Raw genomic sequence first — 19,058 nt, forward strand, 5'->3', positions numbered from 1 at the left:
GGCGGCAGCTAGGGAGACCAGAGAGGATGGAGTTGCAGTAATCGAGGCTGGAAAGGATGAGAGAGTGGATTAGAATCTTAGTTGTGTCTTGTGAAAGGAAATGTCTAATTTTAGAGATGGTTTTTAAGGTGGAAGTGGCAGGCTTTAGCCAAGGACTGAATGTGAGGAGTGAAAGAAAGATCAAGTGTGACCCCAAGACATCGAGCATGTGGGGTAGTGGTAATGATGGAGTTATCAACTATCGATTTTTGAAGAAGGGGGGAAATAAGTAGCTCAGTTTTGGAGAGATTTAGCTTAAGGTAAGAGGACATCCAATATGAAATATGAGAAAGTGGGTTATTGACACAGTTTGGCAAGGAAGAAGATAGGTCTTGTGCAGAGAGGTAGATTTGGGTGTCATCGCATACAAATGGTATTGAAACCCATGGGACTTTATTAAGGAACCTAAAGATGATGTGTAAATTGAGAAGAGATGGGGACCAAGGACAGAGCCTTGCGGTACCCCAACAGAAAGTGGTAACAGGGCAGAGGATGCCCCAGAGAAGGCTACACTAAAGGTACGGTTAGACAGATAGGAAGAGAACCAGGACAGAGCTGTGTCACAAATGCCGAAGGATTGGAGTGTTTGGAGCAAAAGAGGGTGGTCGACAGTATTAAAGGCTGCAGACAGATCAAAGAGGATAAGTAGAGAGAAGTGGCCTTTGGATTTTGCTGTAAGTAGGTAATTTGTAACCTTAACAATTGCTGTCTCAGTGGAGTGGTGGGGACGAAATCCAGATTGCAGTGGGTCAAGGAGGGAGTTTAGTTTTAGGAAATGGGATAGATGTACATAAACTAGCTTTTTGAGAAGCTTTGAGGCAGTAGGGAAATAGGGCGGTAGTTGGATGGGGAGGTTGGTCGAGAGAAGGTTTTTTGAGGATAGGTGTGACCAATGCGTATTTAAGAGATGAGGGAAATATACCAGTGCTGAGGGAGAGGTTGAAGATGTGAGTATAGGGGTAAGAGTAGAAGAGAGGGCGGGGAGTAGCTGTGAGGGGATGGTTCGAGGGGACAGGTAGTGAGATGAGAGGATAGTATAAGGGCAGAAACTTCATCCTCTGTAGTGGACAAAACAGATACATTTATGGCTATGTGGGTTTTGGATGATTGTGAGGTTTTGAGGAGGTTTGAGACCGGTAGCATGTTGAGAGCTGATTTCATTTCTGATGGAGTCTATTTTGTCATTGAAGTAGCTGGCAAAATCTTGAGCTGAGAGAGAAGTTGTAGTAGGAGGTGGCAGTGGGCGGAGCAGAGTATTGAACGTGGAGAACAGACATTTTGGGTTTGAAGAAAGAGCATAGATAAGAGTAGAGAAGTAATGTTGCTTATAGAGATTAAGGGCAGAATAGTAAGAGTTCAAGATGAACTTATAGTGAAGAAAGTCAGCTGAACTCCGAGGTTTTCTCCAGTGTCGCTCAGCAGTACGGGAACATCTGCGTAGGTACCGTGTCAGAGGAGTATGCCAGGGCTGAGGATGAGTGTATGATTTCTGAGCTATAGTAGGTGGGGCCAGATTGTCAAGGACCGATGTAAGGGTGGAGTTATAGTGGCAGATTAATCAGGGCAGGAAAAGGAGGGGATGGAAGAGAGGAGAGGTTCAAGAGAGCTAGCAAGCTGTTTCTGATCTAATGACTTGATGCTTCTGTGAAGTTTGGTGTGAGCGGTAGAAGGAGGGAGATTTGTAGGTATGGATTTGATGTTACAAGTGAGGAGATGATGGTCCGAAAGAGGAAAAGGGGAGTTAGTGAGTTGAGTTTGAGAGAGTGCATCGATAGTTGAAAATCAGATCAAGCGAGTGACCATCTTTGTGAGTGGGAGAGTCAGTCCATTGTGAAAGGCCGAAAGAGGAAGTGAGTTGCAGAAGTTGTTTTGCAGAGGAGGCAGTGGGGTTGTCAACAGGGAGGATGATGTCACCAAGAATGAGGGCAGGGGTGTCTGAGGAAAGGAAATAAGGTAGCCAGGCAGCAAAGTGATCTAGAAATAAAGTTGATGAGCCAGGGGGGTGGTATATGACTGCAATACGTATAGAGAGGGGAGAAGATAAGCGAATTGTGTGTGTTTCGAATGAACAAAATGTGAGGGAAGAGAAGGGCTGTATTTGTTAAAAGGTGCAATGAGAGGAAAGTAAAATTCCAACACCACCTCCTTGTCTATTATCAGACCTAGGAGTGTGGCTGAAGTGAAGACCCCCATGTTACAGTGCAGCGGCAGAAGGAAAGAGCCAGGTTTCTATGAGAGCCAGAAGATTGAGAGTGGGAGATAAAGAGGTCATGGATAGAAGTGAACTTGTTGCAAACAGAGCAAGAGTTCCAGAGTGCACAAGTGAAGGGGGTGGAGACTTTAGATGCAAGAGGAATACGTTTAAGGTTACCAGAGTTTTGTTTTTGAAGTCTATTGAAAGGCACACATGGGTGTGCAAGGCTAGGAAGTTGTGGGGGACCAGGATTAGGGGAGATGTCACCAGCAGCTAGTATGAGCAAGAGGGAGAGTGACATGAGATGCAGATTTGCAGTAATGAGACTGTTTGTTTTTGGGATGTGGTGGGAGAGAGAGTCTTTAGGAATTCTTTAGGAATGTGTGAAGTTCATGAATACAAAAGTAAGGTGAGGTTGAGAGATGGGCTAATGAGCAGAGCAGGTGGTGAGGGGGAAGGAGTAATTGAGTAAAGTAGTTTGTTATAGAGACAAAAGGTGGCAAAAAGGAATATAAAGATATTGAGCATTTTTACAAAATAGTCAAACAGTGGATAAAACACAGAATTACAACAGAACTTGCCTTGTGCCTTGTCCAATCCTTATTCAATTCTTGTATTATTCTATAATATCACACATGCCTTGACTTGAAAGGTAGGAGATTTATCTATATTACTTTGGCACATCTAGCAACCTAGAATAGTTTTTAATTTCACTGGCTCCAATCCCGAAAGATCTTGGCATACTCCTAATTCTACAACAGTTTGTCTATTCTTCTGTGCGAGACACCCTAGAAGGGATTATAAGGAAAAAACAGTGCTCTAGACTCTAGATAATTATTTAATAATTTGTTTGTTTGGTTTGTAATAATGTCTGCGTGTAGCTGGTTAATATCTTATGAAACACACCCTTTCTTTTGTTTATATTATATTAAACCTCAGAAAAAAATAAAATAAGATAGTATCATACTGTATAAAAGGATAATTATAGAGCAGGATTGCAGACAGGCTACTTGCATAGAACCATCAGCGCACACCTTATTTTATACTTCCAGGATATAATCCAGCGCAATCACTTTAACAGCATATTTATTAAAAATATTAAAAGTGTATAAAAATACAATAACATTGCCACAATATAGTACACATGGTAAGGTCTCTGTAAGTGATAACTGCCCTAAAGAGTGGATATTAATGTTATACCAAGCAGCTACACTGATCAGTTTAACGTCTTTTCTCCACTCCTCCTTGTGACATGACGTGAGAGGCAAGTGTACAGTATTATACTATTGTTTGTGGGGCATTTACAGAAACACAAATATATTAAAATTGTGAATTAATTTTTCACAACCCTTTCAAGTTGGGACTTTTTATTTTAAAGATATGAGTGCATCCTTTTTTCATTTGTACATATTTATAATAATTTAATTTTTGTTACTTCTTTTTATACATTTGATACTTTTAGTGATTGATTATAACTCCTTTAGCATAGATTCTGTCCCTATAAGGAATGGGTCCATGTATGTGTTTATCATTTATTTATCTATCTTTAATTTAGTCTCTGCATTTAGCAGCTGCAACATGTACATGTCATAGTGTTCCATTTGGCAGATCTTGGGGCAGGGGCTAGTAAGGTTTAGAACTATAGATATGGAATATAGTTTTTCTTTCTTAAAAATTACTTGCAGTATTTTTTTTTATTTTTTTTTAAGGGTTTTGACGCAATCACAATATCGGGTTTACAGGTGTATTTTCAGCTTGCAGAAGAAAAAATCCTTTATTTAACACAGATCCAAAACGATCTCAGTGATCGCAATTCATTTTTTGATGCTTTTCAAGACCATTTACATTCATTCAATTCAACATCTATACATGGTCTAGATTCATTAAAGCTTTATTACAAATGTATATGTATCCAATACGTGATATGCCATACAGCTTAATAAAAGTGAAATTAGGACCCCAACATCTAGATATGGTGTGTAGCAATCGCTTTCTGTCAATGTTTGTTTCTAATTTACACTCGCATTGTTGTAATTGTCACTTTCAGTACAGACATTTTCTTAAACAGGATTTCAAATGGGATTGCACTTTCATGACTGAGCTTTCAAAAGGAAAGATGCCTTTGTGACCAGGTTCTGTTACTGGGCTTTCAAAAGGATAGCACCTTCATGACCGGGGTATCAAATGGGATTGTGCCAACGTGACGGCAAAGATAAAATCCTATCACAACAGTGTACAGTTTTTGCAGCAACGTTATTTAAATTTGGTACACAAAGTTCTGATTCCATTTGAATGCCCAGTCACAAAGACATGGTGCCATTTGCATGACATCTTGGGACTACATTATTGCAGTTTCACAGTTTACAGTGTCAGAACGGTTACAACCCAGTTTTAGTAGCTGAGATAATGAGCTTTGTAGTAATAGAATAGTCTTGTAGTAGTGTTCTTGATTTCACAAGAATATCTCACCAAATCGGAAAACAGTGCTTTTTCAATCAATAATTTTAAATAATGGGGAAAAAACAATGTGTCAATATATAATTGAGCAAACATGCAGAGTGTATATATATATATATATATATATATATATATATATATATATATATATATATATATATATATATATATATATATATATATATATACACACCAGGATGGATTCAGATTACAGTAGGCTACTCTCACACACGTAAAACAGTTTTTATTGTGATCACCCAAAAAAACACATTTACTATATCCGCTAAAAAACAAGTTATCTGAAGCCAATATCGTGAATATTGTAATCAAGTCTTTTGTTACTTGTTTGACTTGTGAGTGTAAGAGTGTGGGAAGCTGTATATTGTAAGAGTGCTCTTGGTGATTAAAGGGATAGGAAAGTCAAAAATAGACTTATATGATTGACAGAGCATGTCATTTTAACACCCTTTTAAATTTTCAAATGTGCTTCTTTCCCTTTGTATCTCCTGTTGGAAAATAATATGCTCATATCCTACACTAGTGGGAGCTAGCTGCTGATTGATGCCTGCACACATTTATCTCTTGTGATTGGCTAACTAGATATGTTCATATAGCTGCCAGTAGTGCAATACTGTTCCTTCAGCAAAGGATATCAAGGGAATGAAACAAATCTGATATTAGATTTAAATTAGAAAGTTGTTTAAAATGAAATGTTCCATCCAAATCATGAATGTGAATTTGGGGTTTCCTGTCCCTTTAAAGGGACAGTCAACACCTAAATTGTTATTGTTTAAAAAGATAGATTACGCCTTTATTCCCCATTCCCCAGCTATAAAACAAACAACATTGTTATATTAATATACTTTTAAACCTCTAAATGTCTGCCTTTTCGTAAGCCACTACAGACAGCCTCTTATCCCATGCTTTTTTATTAGCTATTCACAACAGGAGACTGCTAGTTCATGTGAGCCATATAGATATTATTGTGCTCATGCCCATGGGTGGTGGCAGACACAGCACTAATTGACTAAAATGCAAGTCAATAGATAATAAATAAAATTGCCATCAGGGGGCTTTAAAAAAAGTCTTAGATACAAGGTAATCTCAGAGGTAAAACGTATATTAATATAACCATGTTTTCTCTGCAAAACTGATGAATGGGTAATAAAGGGATTATCTATCTATCTATCTTTTTAAACAATAAACATTTTGGAGTTGACTGTCCCTTTTAGTATTTAAATAGTACATTGAAGTAGTTTTGCAATTTTCACATGTATTGTTTCTTACAGGTGGATCATTACTATGAACACAGCCCATACTTTGCAGTAGATAATTTGGAAGCACCTGCAATATATTGCATAAAAGTGCAAGTCGTATATCAACGGAACAAAAGTGGCCTTTTTAGTGACATTGACTGTGTTACAATTCACCCAGGTATTAATAGTTCACATATTATAGCTGATGTTATATCCTGATTCTAATAACTTTCTTACTCCATTTTATTTGTCATTTTCTTTCTACCCCTTAAGTCTTGGATGACTCCAGGTAGAGAAAATCCAGTTAGCACTTTCTCTAATGAATGCAATTATTATTATACATTTACTTAAATATAATTCTAATGATGGTAATAGATGACTGAATTATCAGGCACATACATCTGTTCATTAATGTCATGGCATTAAAAGAATAAAGAACTAACATATTTTCTAGCATGTAAGTAACATTATAGTTGGCTTTGATTTCTAGTGACTACATCAGCTGCTGTTGCTTTCTGAGTTTATTGGCTAGTTTCTGCCACCTGATTATATTGAAATTGTGTACAAATGTTTCATCAGATGGTGAGCGTCCATGAGTTTTGTGTGGGAATATTCCCCTTCTGACCACTAGGAAGAAGAAAAAGACACCCCAAGAAACCAGAAATTTAAATTCCTCCCAATTTCCATAATCCTCAGTCATTTTCTTCTCCTTGATGAGTAATGAGAAGAAAGTGAAGTGCAAGATCTACTCATTGTTGAAAGGGGTTTCTCTAACCAATATGAGGCCCGAATCCTCCTTGCAGTAATCTTTTGTTTATAGGGGTAGACAAGGAGTTCTCTGTCAGGCAGTGAAAATGTCTTTCCTCAGAGGGAAATTTCACAGCCCTTTCAGGAAAATGTGGACTTTTCCACCTATCTACTGGTAAACAGTGAGCTGCTCCTTGTGAACCCATAGCCCTCCCCAAGTGAAATATGGACTTGTCCATCAAATCTCCAGGTTTGCAGATGATGTTACTAATTTAGATCCTTTGCATCATGCTGACACAGTGGCTTGTCCACTGGAAGCAATTTGCTGCAGCTGAGGTATGCATAGTGGACTGATGTGCAGGGAGGTACTTGCATCTTCTTAGCCCGGCAGCTATTAGTGTAAATATGTACACGTTTCACATAGTCTGGTGACTTATATTTATACACCATACACCTTATACTAGCAATTCATAACACCTCTCACTTTCCAGAGTAAATCTCTTTTTGGGCCTGGGTTGAATGCTATAATTGCCACAGTATCGGGCATAAGGGAGCTTTTTCTGCCCCAGAATAAAAATTCTAAGGGTGCGCTTAGATCTTCAGGACATCTTTTTTTGTATCTTTTAGCAATATAAGGCTCAGAAATATCAATCTTCAAAAAACCTTAAATCCTCAGACCATGTTTTCGCCTCACGGGAAAACTTTTCATTCGGTCACAGGGATTCATCTTCTGCCTCCCTTTAAAGAATAACGTTAAACTTCTATTACATTTCCTCTGCTGATATGTTTCAGTACTGGTTTGGCTGTCTGCTATTAGTGAACAAGTGTCTATGGGTACCTATATTTTGTTGTTTTTAAAGACACAGCTATGGGTTGGGCACTTTTAACTATTGTTTAGAAGTTTATCAATGTATACTATGTATATGTACGGCCCAGGGACAGATTCTTACTATTCCCCTTCCATGTTATTTTTTCGTGCCAAATATTTCTCATTTTCACACAAGCGCGCGTTCAAACTGGCGCATATTTATGCAGCAGTTTTATAGCCCACAAATTTTCTTCACATGTTTAACCCGGCGCATTATTATGTGTCAGGTTTGTGCAGCCCCCTTTTTTTTTTTTTTTTTTGTGTGCCTCTTAGTGCACATCTATAGTACATTATTTGTTTGTGCCAAAATGTAATGCTTTTGTATCATGCGTCACTATTGGTGCATCTGTTTATCATGCATGTCATGACACATCAGATGCACCTTTTTAGTGTGCTGTTTCTCTATAAATTTAGCATTTGAAATTGCGAAAATTGACTAACTGCTTTTTAGGCTGCATTTGCTTAGCGCTTTTACGTCCTTGCAACGCTGTATAAAGGGGGCATATTTTTTTCCTTTCCTCAAAAAGCTTTCCTTAAGGGGGTAATAATAGAAATTATTGCATCTTAATTTTTCTATAAAATTTTTGCCATAATGGATCAGCACCAATCTGTGTCTAAAGTTACCACCTTTCTACCAAAAGTTGTGTGCTTATTGTAAAACAACTGAAGTAGCTTTTTCAGCTCATTTATGTGGCTCATGCTTATATTTCTTATTGCATACTGATCTAATGATGTTTTAATGTGCACTAATGCAGCTACTGTCTCCTCCTTACATATGGAAGCAGATGGCGTATTTCCAGCAATTAAAAGTTGCTATTACGAAGGCCCTAGCTGCACTACCGCCTTCAAATAAGCGAAAAAGGGCAGTTCAAATTTTACCTTCTACTAGTAATATAAGTAATGACCTACAAAATACTCAAGTATCTTTAAATAATGAAGATTCCGCTAACAGTGAGACTCCCTCATCGGACGTAAAAACTGATAATTCAGCCTTTTTATTTAAAATTGAACACATTCGTTCAGGGATTGAAGAAGCTAAATCTTCTAATGATAAACCCTGTATTCGTTTGAATTCAGTATATAAAACTGTTGTCAATCTCCCTAAAATTTTCCCTATACCTGATTTCTCTGATATGATTGCTAAAGAATGGTCTAAACCAGGTGTCTCTCTTAACCCTTCTTCAAGGTTTAAAGAAAACGATATCCTTTACCGTATGCTAACTTAAAGTTATGTAAAACTGTTCCCAAAGTTGATGGGGCCATTTCCACTCTGGCTAAATGCACTACTATTCCTCTAGAAGACGGTACCCTTTAGATAGAAAACTTGAATTGTATAAAAGAAGAGCATATTTACATACTGGCTATATTCTTAGACCAGCTATATCTATTGCTGATGTGGCTGCTGCTTTAACTTTCTGGTTATCCAGTCTAGCTCAGCAGTTGTCCTTTGACCCTGAAAGTTCTAATCTCTTGAATTTACTTCAATATGCAACTAATTTTATTTGTGATGCAGTATTTGATGTCATGAAATTAACATAAAAAATATGTCTTTAGCTATCCTTAACAGAAGAGCTTTATGGCTTAAATCTAAAACTAGATTGCTATCTCTTTCCAAGGAAATAAATTGTTTGGGGCTCAACTGGATTCTAATATTTCTACTATTACTATAGGTAAGGGAGTTTTTCTTCTCCAGGACAAAAAGTCTAACGGGAAATTTAAAGCTCCCAATCATTTTCTTTCCTTTTTTCAGAACAGAGAACAGAAAACTGACTCCTCCCCTAAACCCTCTGTCCCAGTCTGAAGACCATATTCAAATTGGAATAAATCCAATCAGAATAATAAACCTAATCCATCCTCTTAAGACCTCATGAAGGTACGGCCCCCAACTCAGTACTACTGGTAGGGGCAGATTAATTTTTTTTCAAAAATCTTGTTTAGAATCTGTCCAAAATCTCTGGATTCAAAACATTATTTCTCAGGGATATCGAATTGGATTTAGAATATGACCTTCCACATTGAGGGTTTTTTCTCACCTATATTCCAAAACATTCTATGAAAAAGCTCAGACTTTTTTCAAAAAAAAGATCTGGAAAATATGGGAGTAATTACTCCAGTTCCTTTACAGGAACAATGGATGGGATTTTATTCAAATCTCTACATTGTACCAAAGAAGGAAAATTCTTTCAGAGCAATCCTGGATATGAAAATGTTAAAAAAAATTGTAAGGATTCCAACTTTCATAATGCAAACTATAAGGACTATTCTGCCTTTTGTTCAACAAGGTCACTTTATGTCCACAATAGACTTACAGAATGCTTACCTTCACATCCCAATACACACAGTCCCTGAGGCTCTCTCTTTTTAGGAAAAGCATTATCAGTTTGTTGCTCTTCCATTTGGTCTAGCTACAGCTTCAAGAATATTTACCAATGCTCTCAGTGCCCTTTTATCTGTAATCAGAGTTCAGGGTATTGCGGTATTTTCTTACCTGGATGATATCTTGGTACTAGCTCAATCTTTTCATTTAGCAGAATCTCACAACTATGACATGGTAGGATGATCAATTTACCCAAAAGTTTCTTGATTCCTCAGACAAAGGTCACCTTTTTAGGTTTCCAGTGTCCATGACTCTTTCCCTGACAGAAAAGAGACAAATAAAATTAATTTCAGCTTGTATGAACCTTCAGTATTTTTCATTCCCTTCAGTGGCTCTGTGTATGGAAGTACTAGGCCTCTTTATTGCAGCCTTGGATTTAATTACTTTCGCCAAATTTCATATGAGACCTCTTCAGTTTTGTATGCTGCGCCAATGGTGCAAGGATTATACTCGGATATCCCAAGAGATATTCTTAGATCCCAACACGCACCTATCTCTGACTGGTGGCTAAATCACCAATCTATTATTCAGGGGACTTCTTTTGCTCGTCCTACCTGGTCTGTGATCATAACAGATGCAAGTCTTTCAGGTTGGGGTGATGTTTGGGGGTCTCTGACAGGACAAGGAGTTTGGAATCCTATGGAGGCAAGGTTACCCATCAATATTTTAGAACTCTCTGCTCTTTTCAGGGCCCTTCAGGCTTGGCCTCTATTGAAAAGGGATCCTTATCTCAATTTTCAGACAGACAATATTACGGCAGAAGCTTATGTCAATCATCAAGGAGGAACTCAAAGTTCACTAGCTATGATAGAGAAGTATCTCTAATCCTTTCTTGGGCAGAAACCAATTCCTGCCTCATCACTGCTATTCAAATCCCAGGTGTAGACAACAGGGAGGCAGATTACCTCAGTCGTCAGTCTCTACATCCAGGAGAGTGGTCTCTCCACTAAGATTTGTTCTGACTGTACAACTATGGGACCTATTTTTTGAACAACAAACTTCCCAGGTACCTTGCGAGGTTGAGGGATCCTCAGGCAGAGGTGTTGGATGATCTAGCAGTTCCCTGGTCTTACCAGCCTGCTTATCTGCCCCCCTCCCCTCTGGTCCTGCTTCCCAAAGTGATTTCCAAAATGAAATGGAACAGTCATTTGTAATCCTGCTAGCCCCAGCGTGGCCTCACAGGATTTGGTATGCGGATCTGGTTGAAATGTCCAATTGCCCGCCGTGGTCTCTTCCTCTAAGGCCAGACCTTCTGTCTCAAGGTCCTTTCTTCCATCCAGATTTAAAGTCTCTAAACTTAATGGCATGGAAATGAACGCTTTGTTCGCAGTCATAGAGGATTCTCTGACTGTGTGATTAACACTATGATTCAGGCCCGTAAGCCTGTTTCTACAAAGATTTATCACAAAGTTTGGAAAAACTTACATTTCGTGGTGTATTACCCATGATTATTCCTAGGATTCTTCAGTTTCTTCAGGATGGTTAAGATAAAGGTTTATCTGCCAGTTCTTTGAAAGGCCAAATATCTGCCTTTCCTGTATTGTTTTAGAGGAAAATTGCAAATCTCCCTGATGTTCATTGTTTTGTTCAGGCTTAAATCCAGACTAAACCTGTTATTAGTCCTATTTCACCTCCTTGGAGTCTTAACCTAGTATTAAAAGTATTGCAGGCTCCTCCTTTTAAACTTATGCATAAATTGGACATTAAACTACTTTCATGGAAAGTGTTGTTCCTTTTGTCCATCTCTTCTGCTAGAGGAGTTTCTGAATTGTCTGCTCCCTCTTGAGTCTCCTTATCTGAGTTGTATGTATATATATATTTATGTATGTGTGTGTATGTGATATATATATATATATATATATATATATATACATACATACATACATACATACATACATACATACATACATACATACATACATACATACATACATACATACATACATAATGTGTATGTATATCTATATATAGACACACATGGCTCAAAATTTCCACTAGCCATTGGTGAGTGGAAATTTAACAGTGGCGATATCTAAAGGGATATTATATATCCATGAAAGGGCAAGGATATGTTATGCCTCTAGGGACCCCATTGGTATTTAGACTGTTACTTCTGAGAGGGTAAATAGGGGCAGAGAGAGATTGGAGAGGAAAAGTGAGAGTGAAGAAAAATATAGCTATAAGAAAGAGTGGAGAGAGAAAAAAAAAAAAAGAGTGGAGAGCGAAGAGAGAGTGTAAAGAGAAGATATGGCCTGAGAGAGAAGGCAGGGGGTAAAAAGAGAGATTGAAGAGTGGAGAAAGATATATAAGAGATGATAGTTCTAAAAAAAATTTCCAGGTCTGCTATGACCTCACATTAATGTCACTCTCTGTCTTCTCTCAGTTCAACAACATTTTTCTGTGCAGCTGTTGTCTTCCCCAGAACCCTACTTGATGTTGTTAACTGCTATGCACTTATTTTTGTTAATTTATTACTGTATGTCACATTATTTAATTTATGGTTTAAAAAAAATACTATATTAAAAAATTACTGCACAATAAGGTGTTTTGCATTGGCTAAACATATGCAAAGAGGAGGGGGGTTAGTAGGTGTGGCGTGGATCAAAAGTGGCAAGTAACATTTTGGGCTGGCTAGTAGCTTAGGGCTTAATTTATTTAGTCTTGCTGCATTAGTCCTGCTATTTATACATTGGTGTCTTTCACATAATCTTTTTTGGTCCCTGGCCCTGCATTTTGCAGATTTCTACATATTACACATGAAAATGTTGATCTATCTTTATTAATGTTTAACATCCTCTGCCATTGTTACAATATGAATTAATACTAATGTGTCTGTTATTTTTTTTCCCCCTTCTCTTTAGCCGCACATTCCCTTCTGAAGTATATCATTGTACCTGTTTTGGTGGTATTGATAGCTTTTCTCTCCGGTATTGTGTATGTCTGTGCTTGTCCTTTACAAAGATTTGTAAAACACATCTTCTTCCCATCTGGCAAACTTCCATCAAGCATTGAAAAGGTATGTAAGAATTGTATGAAGGAGATGTGATTAGACACACTTGCTCTAGCCAGAATCCAGATCATTATTAGTTAGAAAAACCAGATCATTATTAGTTAGAAAAATCCAGATCATTATTAGTTAGAAAAATCCAGATCATTATTAGTTAGAAAATAGATGTGAAAAAAAGACTATTCTTATTGTTGAAAGAACAACCCAAAAGGGACAGTAAAGTCAAATTTAAATATTCAGGATTCAGAAAGAGCATGTCATTTTAAAGGGATACTAAACCCATTTTCTCCAACATTGGTGTGTCCGGTCCACAGCGTCATCCTTACTTGTGGGAATATCTCTTCCCCAACAGGAAATGGCAAAGAGTCCCAGCAAAGCTGGCCATATAGTCCCTCCTAGGCTCCGCCCACCCCAGTCATTCTCTTTGCCGTTGCACAGGCAACATCTCCACGGAGATGGTTAAGAGTATGTGGTGTTTCGTTGTAGTTTTTTTATTCTACTATCAAGAGTTTGTTATTTTAAAATAGTGCTGGTATGTACTATTTACTATGAAACAGAAAAAGATGAAGATTTCTGTTTGTGAGAGGAAGATGATTTTAGCAGACAGTAACTAAAATCGATTGCTGTTTCCACATAGGACTGTTGAGATGAAGTAACTTCAGTTGGGGGAAACAGTTAGCAGACTTTTCTGCTTAAGGTATGACTAGCCATATTTCTAACAAGACTGTGTAATGCTGGAAGGCTGTCATTTCCCCTCATGGGGACCGGTAAGCCATTTTCTTTATCTCAAACAGAATAAAGGACTTAATATGGGCTATAAAACTGGTAGACACTTTTATGGGCTAAATCGATTGCTTTATTTGGACATTTTATTCATGTTTATGCTGATAATTCACACTTATAAACTTGGGGAACGTTTTTTAACATCAGGCACTAGGTTAGACACCTTTTCCAGTCAGGAAGGGCCTTCCCAGTTGTAGGCTGAGCCTCATTTTCGCGCCATTACTGCGCAGTTGTTTTTGAGAGTCAAGACATGCAGATGCATGTGTGAGGACCTGAAACTAGTTGGAAAAGTTCCTAGAAGGCATCATTTGGTATCTTATTCCCCTCCGGGCTTGGTAAAGTCACAGCAAAGGCTGTAGCTGGGACTGTATAGGGGTTAAATCTGTAACCGGCTCCGGTTTCGTTATTTTAAGGGTTAAAAAATTGGTGTGCAATACTTTTAATGCTTTATGACACTGTGGTGAAATTTTGGTAAATTTTGAACAATTCCTTCATATTTTTTCACATATTCAGTAATAAAGTGTGCTCTGTTTAAAATTTAAAGAGACAGTAACGGTTTTGTTTTAAAACGGTTTTTGTGCTTTATTGACAAGTTTAAGCCTGTTTAACATGTCTGTGCCTTCAGATAAGCTATGTTCTATATGTATGAATGTCAATGTGTCTCCCCCTTCAAAATTGTGTGATAATTGTGCCATAGCGTCCAAACAATGTAAGGACAATACTGTCACAGATAATGAAGTTGCCCAAGATGATTCATCAGATGAAGGGAGTAGACATGGTTCTACATCATCTCCTTCTGTGTCTATACCAGTTTTGCCCACGCAGGAGGCCCCTAGTACTTCTAGCGCGCCAATGCTTATTACCATGCAATAATTGACGGCTGTAATGGATAACTCCATAGCAAATATTTTATCCAAAATGCCTGCATATCAGAGAAAGCGCGATTGCTCTGTTTTAAACACTGAAGAGCAGGAGGGCGCTGATGATAATTGTTCTGTCATACCCTCACACCAATCTGAAGGGGCCATGAGGGAGGTTTTGTCAGATGGGGAAATTTCAGATTCAGGAAAAATTTCTCAACAGGCTGAACCTGATGTTGTGACATTTAAATTTAAATTAGAACATCTCCGCGCACTGCTTAAGGAGGTGTTATCTATTCTGGATGATTGTGACAACTTGGTCATTCCAGAAAAATTATGCAAGATGGACAAGTTCCTAGAGGTTCCGGTGCACCCCGACGCTTTTCCTATACCCAAGCGGGTGGCGGACATAGTGAATAAGGAGTGGGAGAAGCCCGGCATACCTTTTGTTCCCCCTCCTATATTTAAGAAATTATTTCCTATGGTCGACCCCAGAAAGGACTTATGGCAGACAGTCCCTAAGGTCGAGGGGGCAGTTTCTACTCTAAACAAGCGCACTATTATTCCTATCGAGGATAGTTGTGCTTTCAAGATCCTATGGATAAAAAATTGGAGGGTTTGCTTAAAAAGATTTTTGTACAGCAAGGTTACCTTCTACAACCCATTTCGTGCATTGTTCCTGTCACTACAGCAGCGTGGTTCTGGTTCGAGGAACTAGAAAAGTCGCTCAGTAGAGAGACTCCATATGAGGAGGTTATCGCACTTAAGTTGGCTAACTCTTTTATTTTAGATGCCGCTTTGCAATTAGCTAGATTAGCGGCAAAAAATTCAGGGTTTGCAATTGTGGCGCGCAGAGCGCTTTGGCTAAAGTCTTGGTCAGCGGATGTATCATCCAAGACAAAATTGCTTAACATCCCCTTCAAGGGTAAAACTCTCTTTGGACCAGAATTGAAAGAGATTATCTCAGACATCACTGGGGGAAAGGGCCATGCCCTCCCACAAGATAGGCCTTTCAAGGCCAAGAATAAGTCTAATTTTCGTTCCTTTCGCAATTTCAGGAACAGACCGGCCTCTAATTCTGCATCCTCTAAGCAAGAGGGTAATGCCTCACATTCCAAACCAGCCTGGAAACCGATGCAAGGCTGGAACAAGGGTAAGCAGGCCAAGAAGCCTGCTGCCGCTAACAAAACAGCATGAAGGATTAGCCCCCGATCCGGGACCGGATCTAGTGGGGGGCAGACTCTCTCTCTTTGCTCAGGCTTGGGCAAGAGATGTTCAGGATCCCTGGACGCTAGAAATAGTTTCTCAGGGTTATCTTCTGGAATTTAAGGAACTACCCCCAAGGGGAAGGTTCCACATGTCTCACTTATCCTCAAACCAAATAAAGAGACAGGCGTTCTTACATTGTGTAGAAGACCTGTTAAAGATGGGAGTGATACACCCAGTTCCAATGACGGAACAAGGAATGGGATTTTACTCAAATCTGTTCGTAGTTCCCAAAAAAGAGGGAACCTTCAGACCAATTCTGGATTTAAAGATCCTAAACAAATTTCTCAGGGTACCATCGTTCAAAATGGAAACCATTCGAACGATTCTACCCACTATCCAGGAAGGTCAATTTATGACTACCGTGGATCTAAAGGATGCGTACCTACATATTCCTATCCACAAAGAACATCATCAGTTCCTAAGGTTCGCCTTTCTGGACAAACATTACCAATTTGTGGCCCTCCCATTCGGATTAGCTACTGCTCCAAGGATTTTCACAAAGGTACTCGGGTCCCTTCTAGCGGTTCTAAGACCGAGGGGCATTGCAGTAGTACCATACTTGGACGACATTCTAATACAAGCATCTTCCCTTTCAAAAGCAAAGGCTCATACAGACATCGTTCTGGCCTTTCTCAGATCTCACGGATGGAAGGTGAACATAGAAAAAAGTTCTCTGTCTCCGTCAACAAGAGTTCCCTTCTTGGGAACAATAATAGATTCCTTAGAAATGAAGATTTTTCTGACAGATGTCAGAAAGTCAAAACTTCTAAGCGCTTGTCAAGTTCTTCATTCTGTTCCACGTCCTTCCATAGCTCAGTGCATGGAAGTAATAGGGTTGATGGTTGCAGCAATGGACATAGTTCCTTTTGCGCGAATTCATCTAAGACCATCTAAGACCATTAAAACTGTGCATGCTGAAACAGTGCTGAACAGACTTGTCTCCAGTGATTCAAGTAGATCAGAAGACCAGAGATTCACTGCGTTGGTGGCTAACCCTGGGCCACCTATCCCAGGGAATGAGCTTCCACAGACCAGAGTGGGTCATTGTCACGACAGACGCCAGTCTAGTGGGCTGGGGCGCGGTCTGGGAATCCCTGAAAGCTCAGGGACTATGGTCTCGGGAAGAGTCTCTTCTCCCGATAAACATTCTGGAACTAAGAGCGATATTCAATGCTCTCAGGGCTTGGCCTCAGCTTGCAAAGGCCAGATTCATAAGATTCCAATCAGACAACATGACGACTGTTGCGTATATCAATCATCAGGGGGGAACAAGGAGTTCCCTGGCGATGAAAGAAGTGACCAAAATAATACAATGGGCGGAGGATCACTCCTACCATCTATCTGCGATCCACATCCCAGGTGTGGAAAACTGGGAAGCGGATTATCTGAGTCGTCAGACATTCCATCCGGGGGAGTGGGAACTCCACCCGGAGATCTTTGCCCAGTTGACTCATTTATGGGGCATTCCAGACATGGATCTAATGGCGTCTCGTCAGAACTTCAAGGTTCCTTGCTACGGGTCCAGATCCAGGGATCCCAAGGCGACTCTAGTGGATGCACTAGTAGCACCTTGGACCTTCAACCTAGCTTATGTGTTCCCACCGTTTCCTCTCATTCCCAGGCTGGTAGCCAGGATCAAACAGGAGAGGGCCTCGGTGATCTTTATAGCTCCTGCGTGGCCACGCAGGACTTGGTATGCAGACCTGTTGAATATGTCATCGGTTCCACCATGGAAGCTACCTTTGAGACAGGACCTTCTTGTTCAGGGTCCATTCGAACATCCAAATCTGGTCTCCCTCCAGCTGACGGCTTGGAGATTGAACGCTTGATTCTATCAAAGCGTGGGTTTTCAGATTCTGTGATAGATACTCTGGTTCAGCCCAGAAAACCGGTAACTAGAAAGATTTACCATAAAATATGGAAAAGATATATCTGCTGGTATGAATCCAAGGGATTCCCATGGAATAAGATAAAAATTCCTAAGATTCTTTCCTTTCTGCAAGAAGGTTTGGATAAAGGATTATCTGCGAGTTCTCTAAAAGGACAGATTTCTGCTTTATCTGTCTTACTACACAAATGACTGGCAGCTGTGCCAGATGTTCAAGCATTTGTTCAGGCTCTGGTTAGGATCAAGCCTGTTTACAGACCTTTGACTCCTCCCTGGAGTTTAAATCTAGTTCTTTCAGTTCTTCAAGGGGTTCCGTTTGAACCTCTACATTCCATAGACATTAAGTTGTTATCTTGGAAAGTTTTGTTTTTGGTTGCTATTTCTTCTGCTAGAAGAGTTTCAGAGTTATCTGCTCTGCAGTGTTCTCCGCCCTATCTGGTGTTTCATGCAGATAAGGTGGTTTTGCGTACTAAGCCTGGTTTTCTTCCAAAGGTTGTTTCTAACAAAAATATTAACCAGGAGATAGTTGTACCTTCTTTGTGTCCGAATCCAGTTTCAAAGAAGGAACGTTTGTTACACAATTTGGACGTAGTCCGTGCTCTAAAATTCTATTTAGAAGCTACAAAAGATTTCAGACAAACATCTTCCTTGTTTGTTGTTTATTCTGGTTAAAGGAGAGGTCAAAAAGCGACTTCTACCTCTTTCCTTTTGGCTTAAAAGCATCATCCGATTGGCTTACGAGACTAACGGACGGCAGCCTCCTGAAAGAATCACAGCTCACTCCACTAGGGCTGTGGCTTCCACATGGGCCTTCAAGAACGAGGCTTCTGTTGATCAGATATGTAAGGCAGCGACTTGGTCTTCACTGCACACTTTTGCCAAATTTTACAAATTCGATACTTTTGCTTCTTCGGAGGCTATTTTTGGGAGAAAGGTTTTGCAAGCCGTGGTGCCTTCCGTGTAGGTAACCTGATTTGCTCCCTCCCTTCATCCGTGTCCTAAAGCTTTGGTATTGGTTCCCACAAGTAAGGATGACGCCGTGGACCGGACACACCAATGTTGGAGAAAACAGAATTTATGCTTACCTGATAAATTACTTTCTCTAACGGTGTGTCCGGTCCACGGCCCGCCCTGGTTTTTTAATCGGGTCTGATGAATTATTTTCTCTAACTACAGTCACCACGGTACCATATGGTTTCTCCTATTTTTTCCTCCTGTCCGTCGGTCGAATGACTGGGGTGGGCGGAGCCTAGGAGGGACTATATGGCCAGCTTTGCTGGGACTCTTTGCCATTTCCTGTTGGGGAAGAGATA

General features: G+C 39.6%; 1 protein-coding gene across 1 annotated transcript in view; it reads left to right on the top strand.

Moving 5' to 3' along the window:
- The window catches only part of IFNAR1 (interferon alpha and beta receptor subunit 1), an 85,885-nt gene that overhangs the window by 47,483 nt on the left and 19,344 nt on the right, over positions 1-19,058 (top strand). Inside the window, exons 8-9 of the mRNA XM_053705963.1 lie at positions 5,980-6,124; positions 12,800-12,954. Coding sequence (XP_053561938.1) covers positions 5,980-6,124; positions 12,800-12,954 — 300 coding nt within the window. The remainder of the gene's footprint in view (positions 1-5,979; positions 6,125-12,799; positions 12,955-19,058) is intronic.

Source organism: Bombina bombina, chromosome 3 (genome assembly GCF_027579735.1).
Source record: "Bombina bombina isolate aBomBom1 chromosome 3, aBomBom1.pri, whole genome shotgun sequence".
In the NCBI taxonomy this organism is placed as follows: domain Eukaryota; kingdom Metazoa; phylum Chordata; class Amphibia; order Anura; family Bombinatoridae; genus Bombina; species Bombina bombina.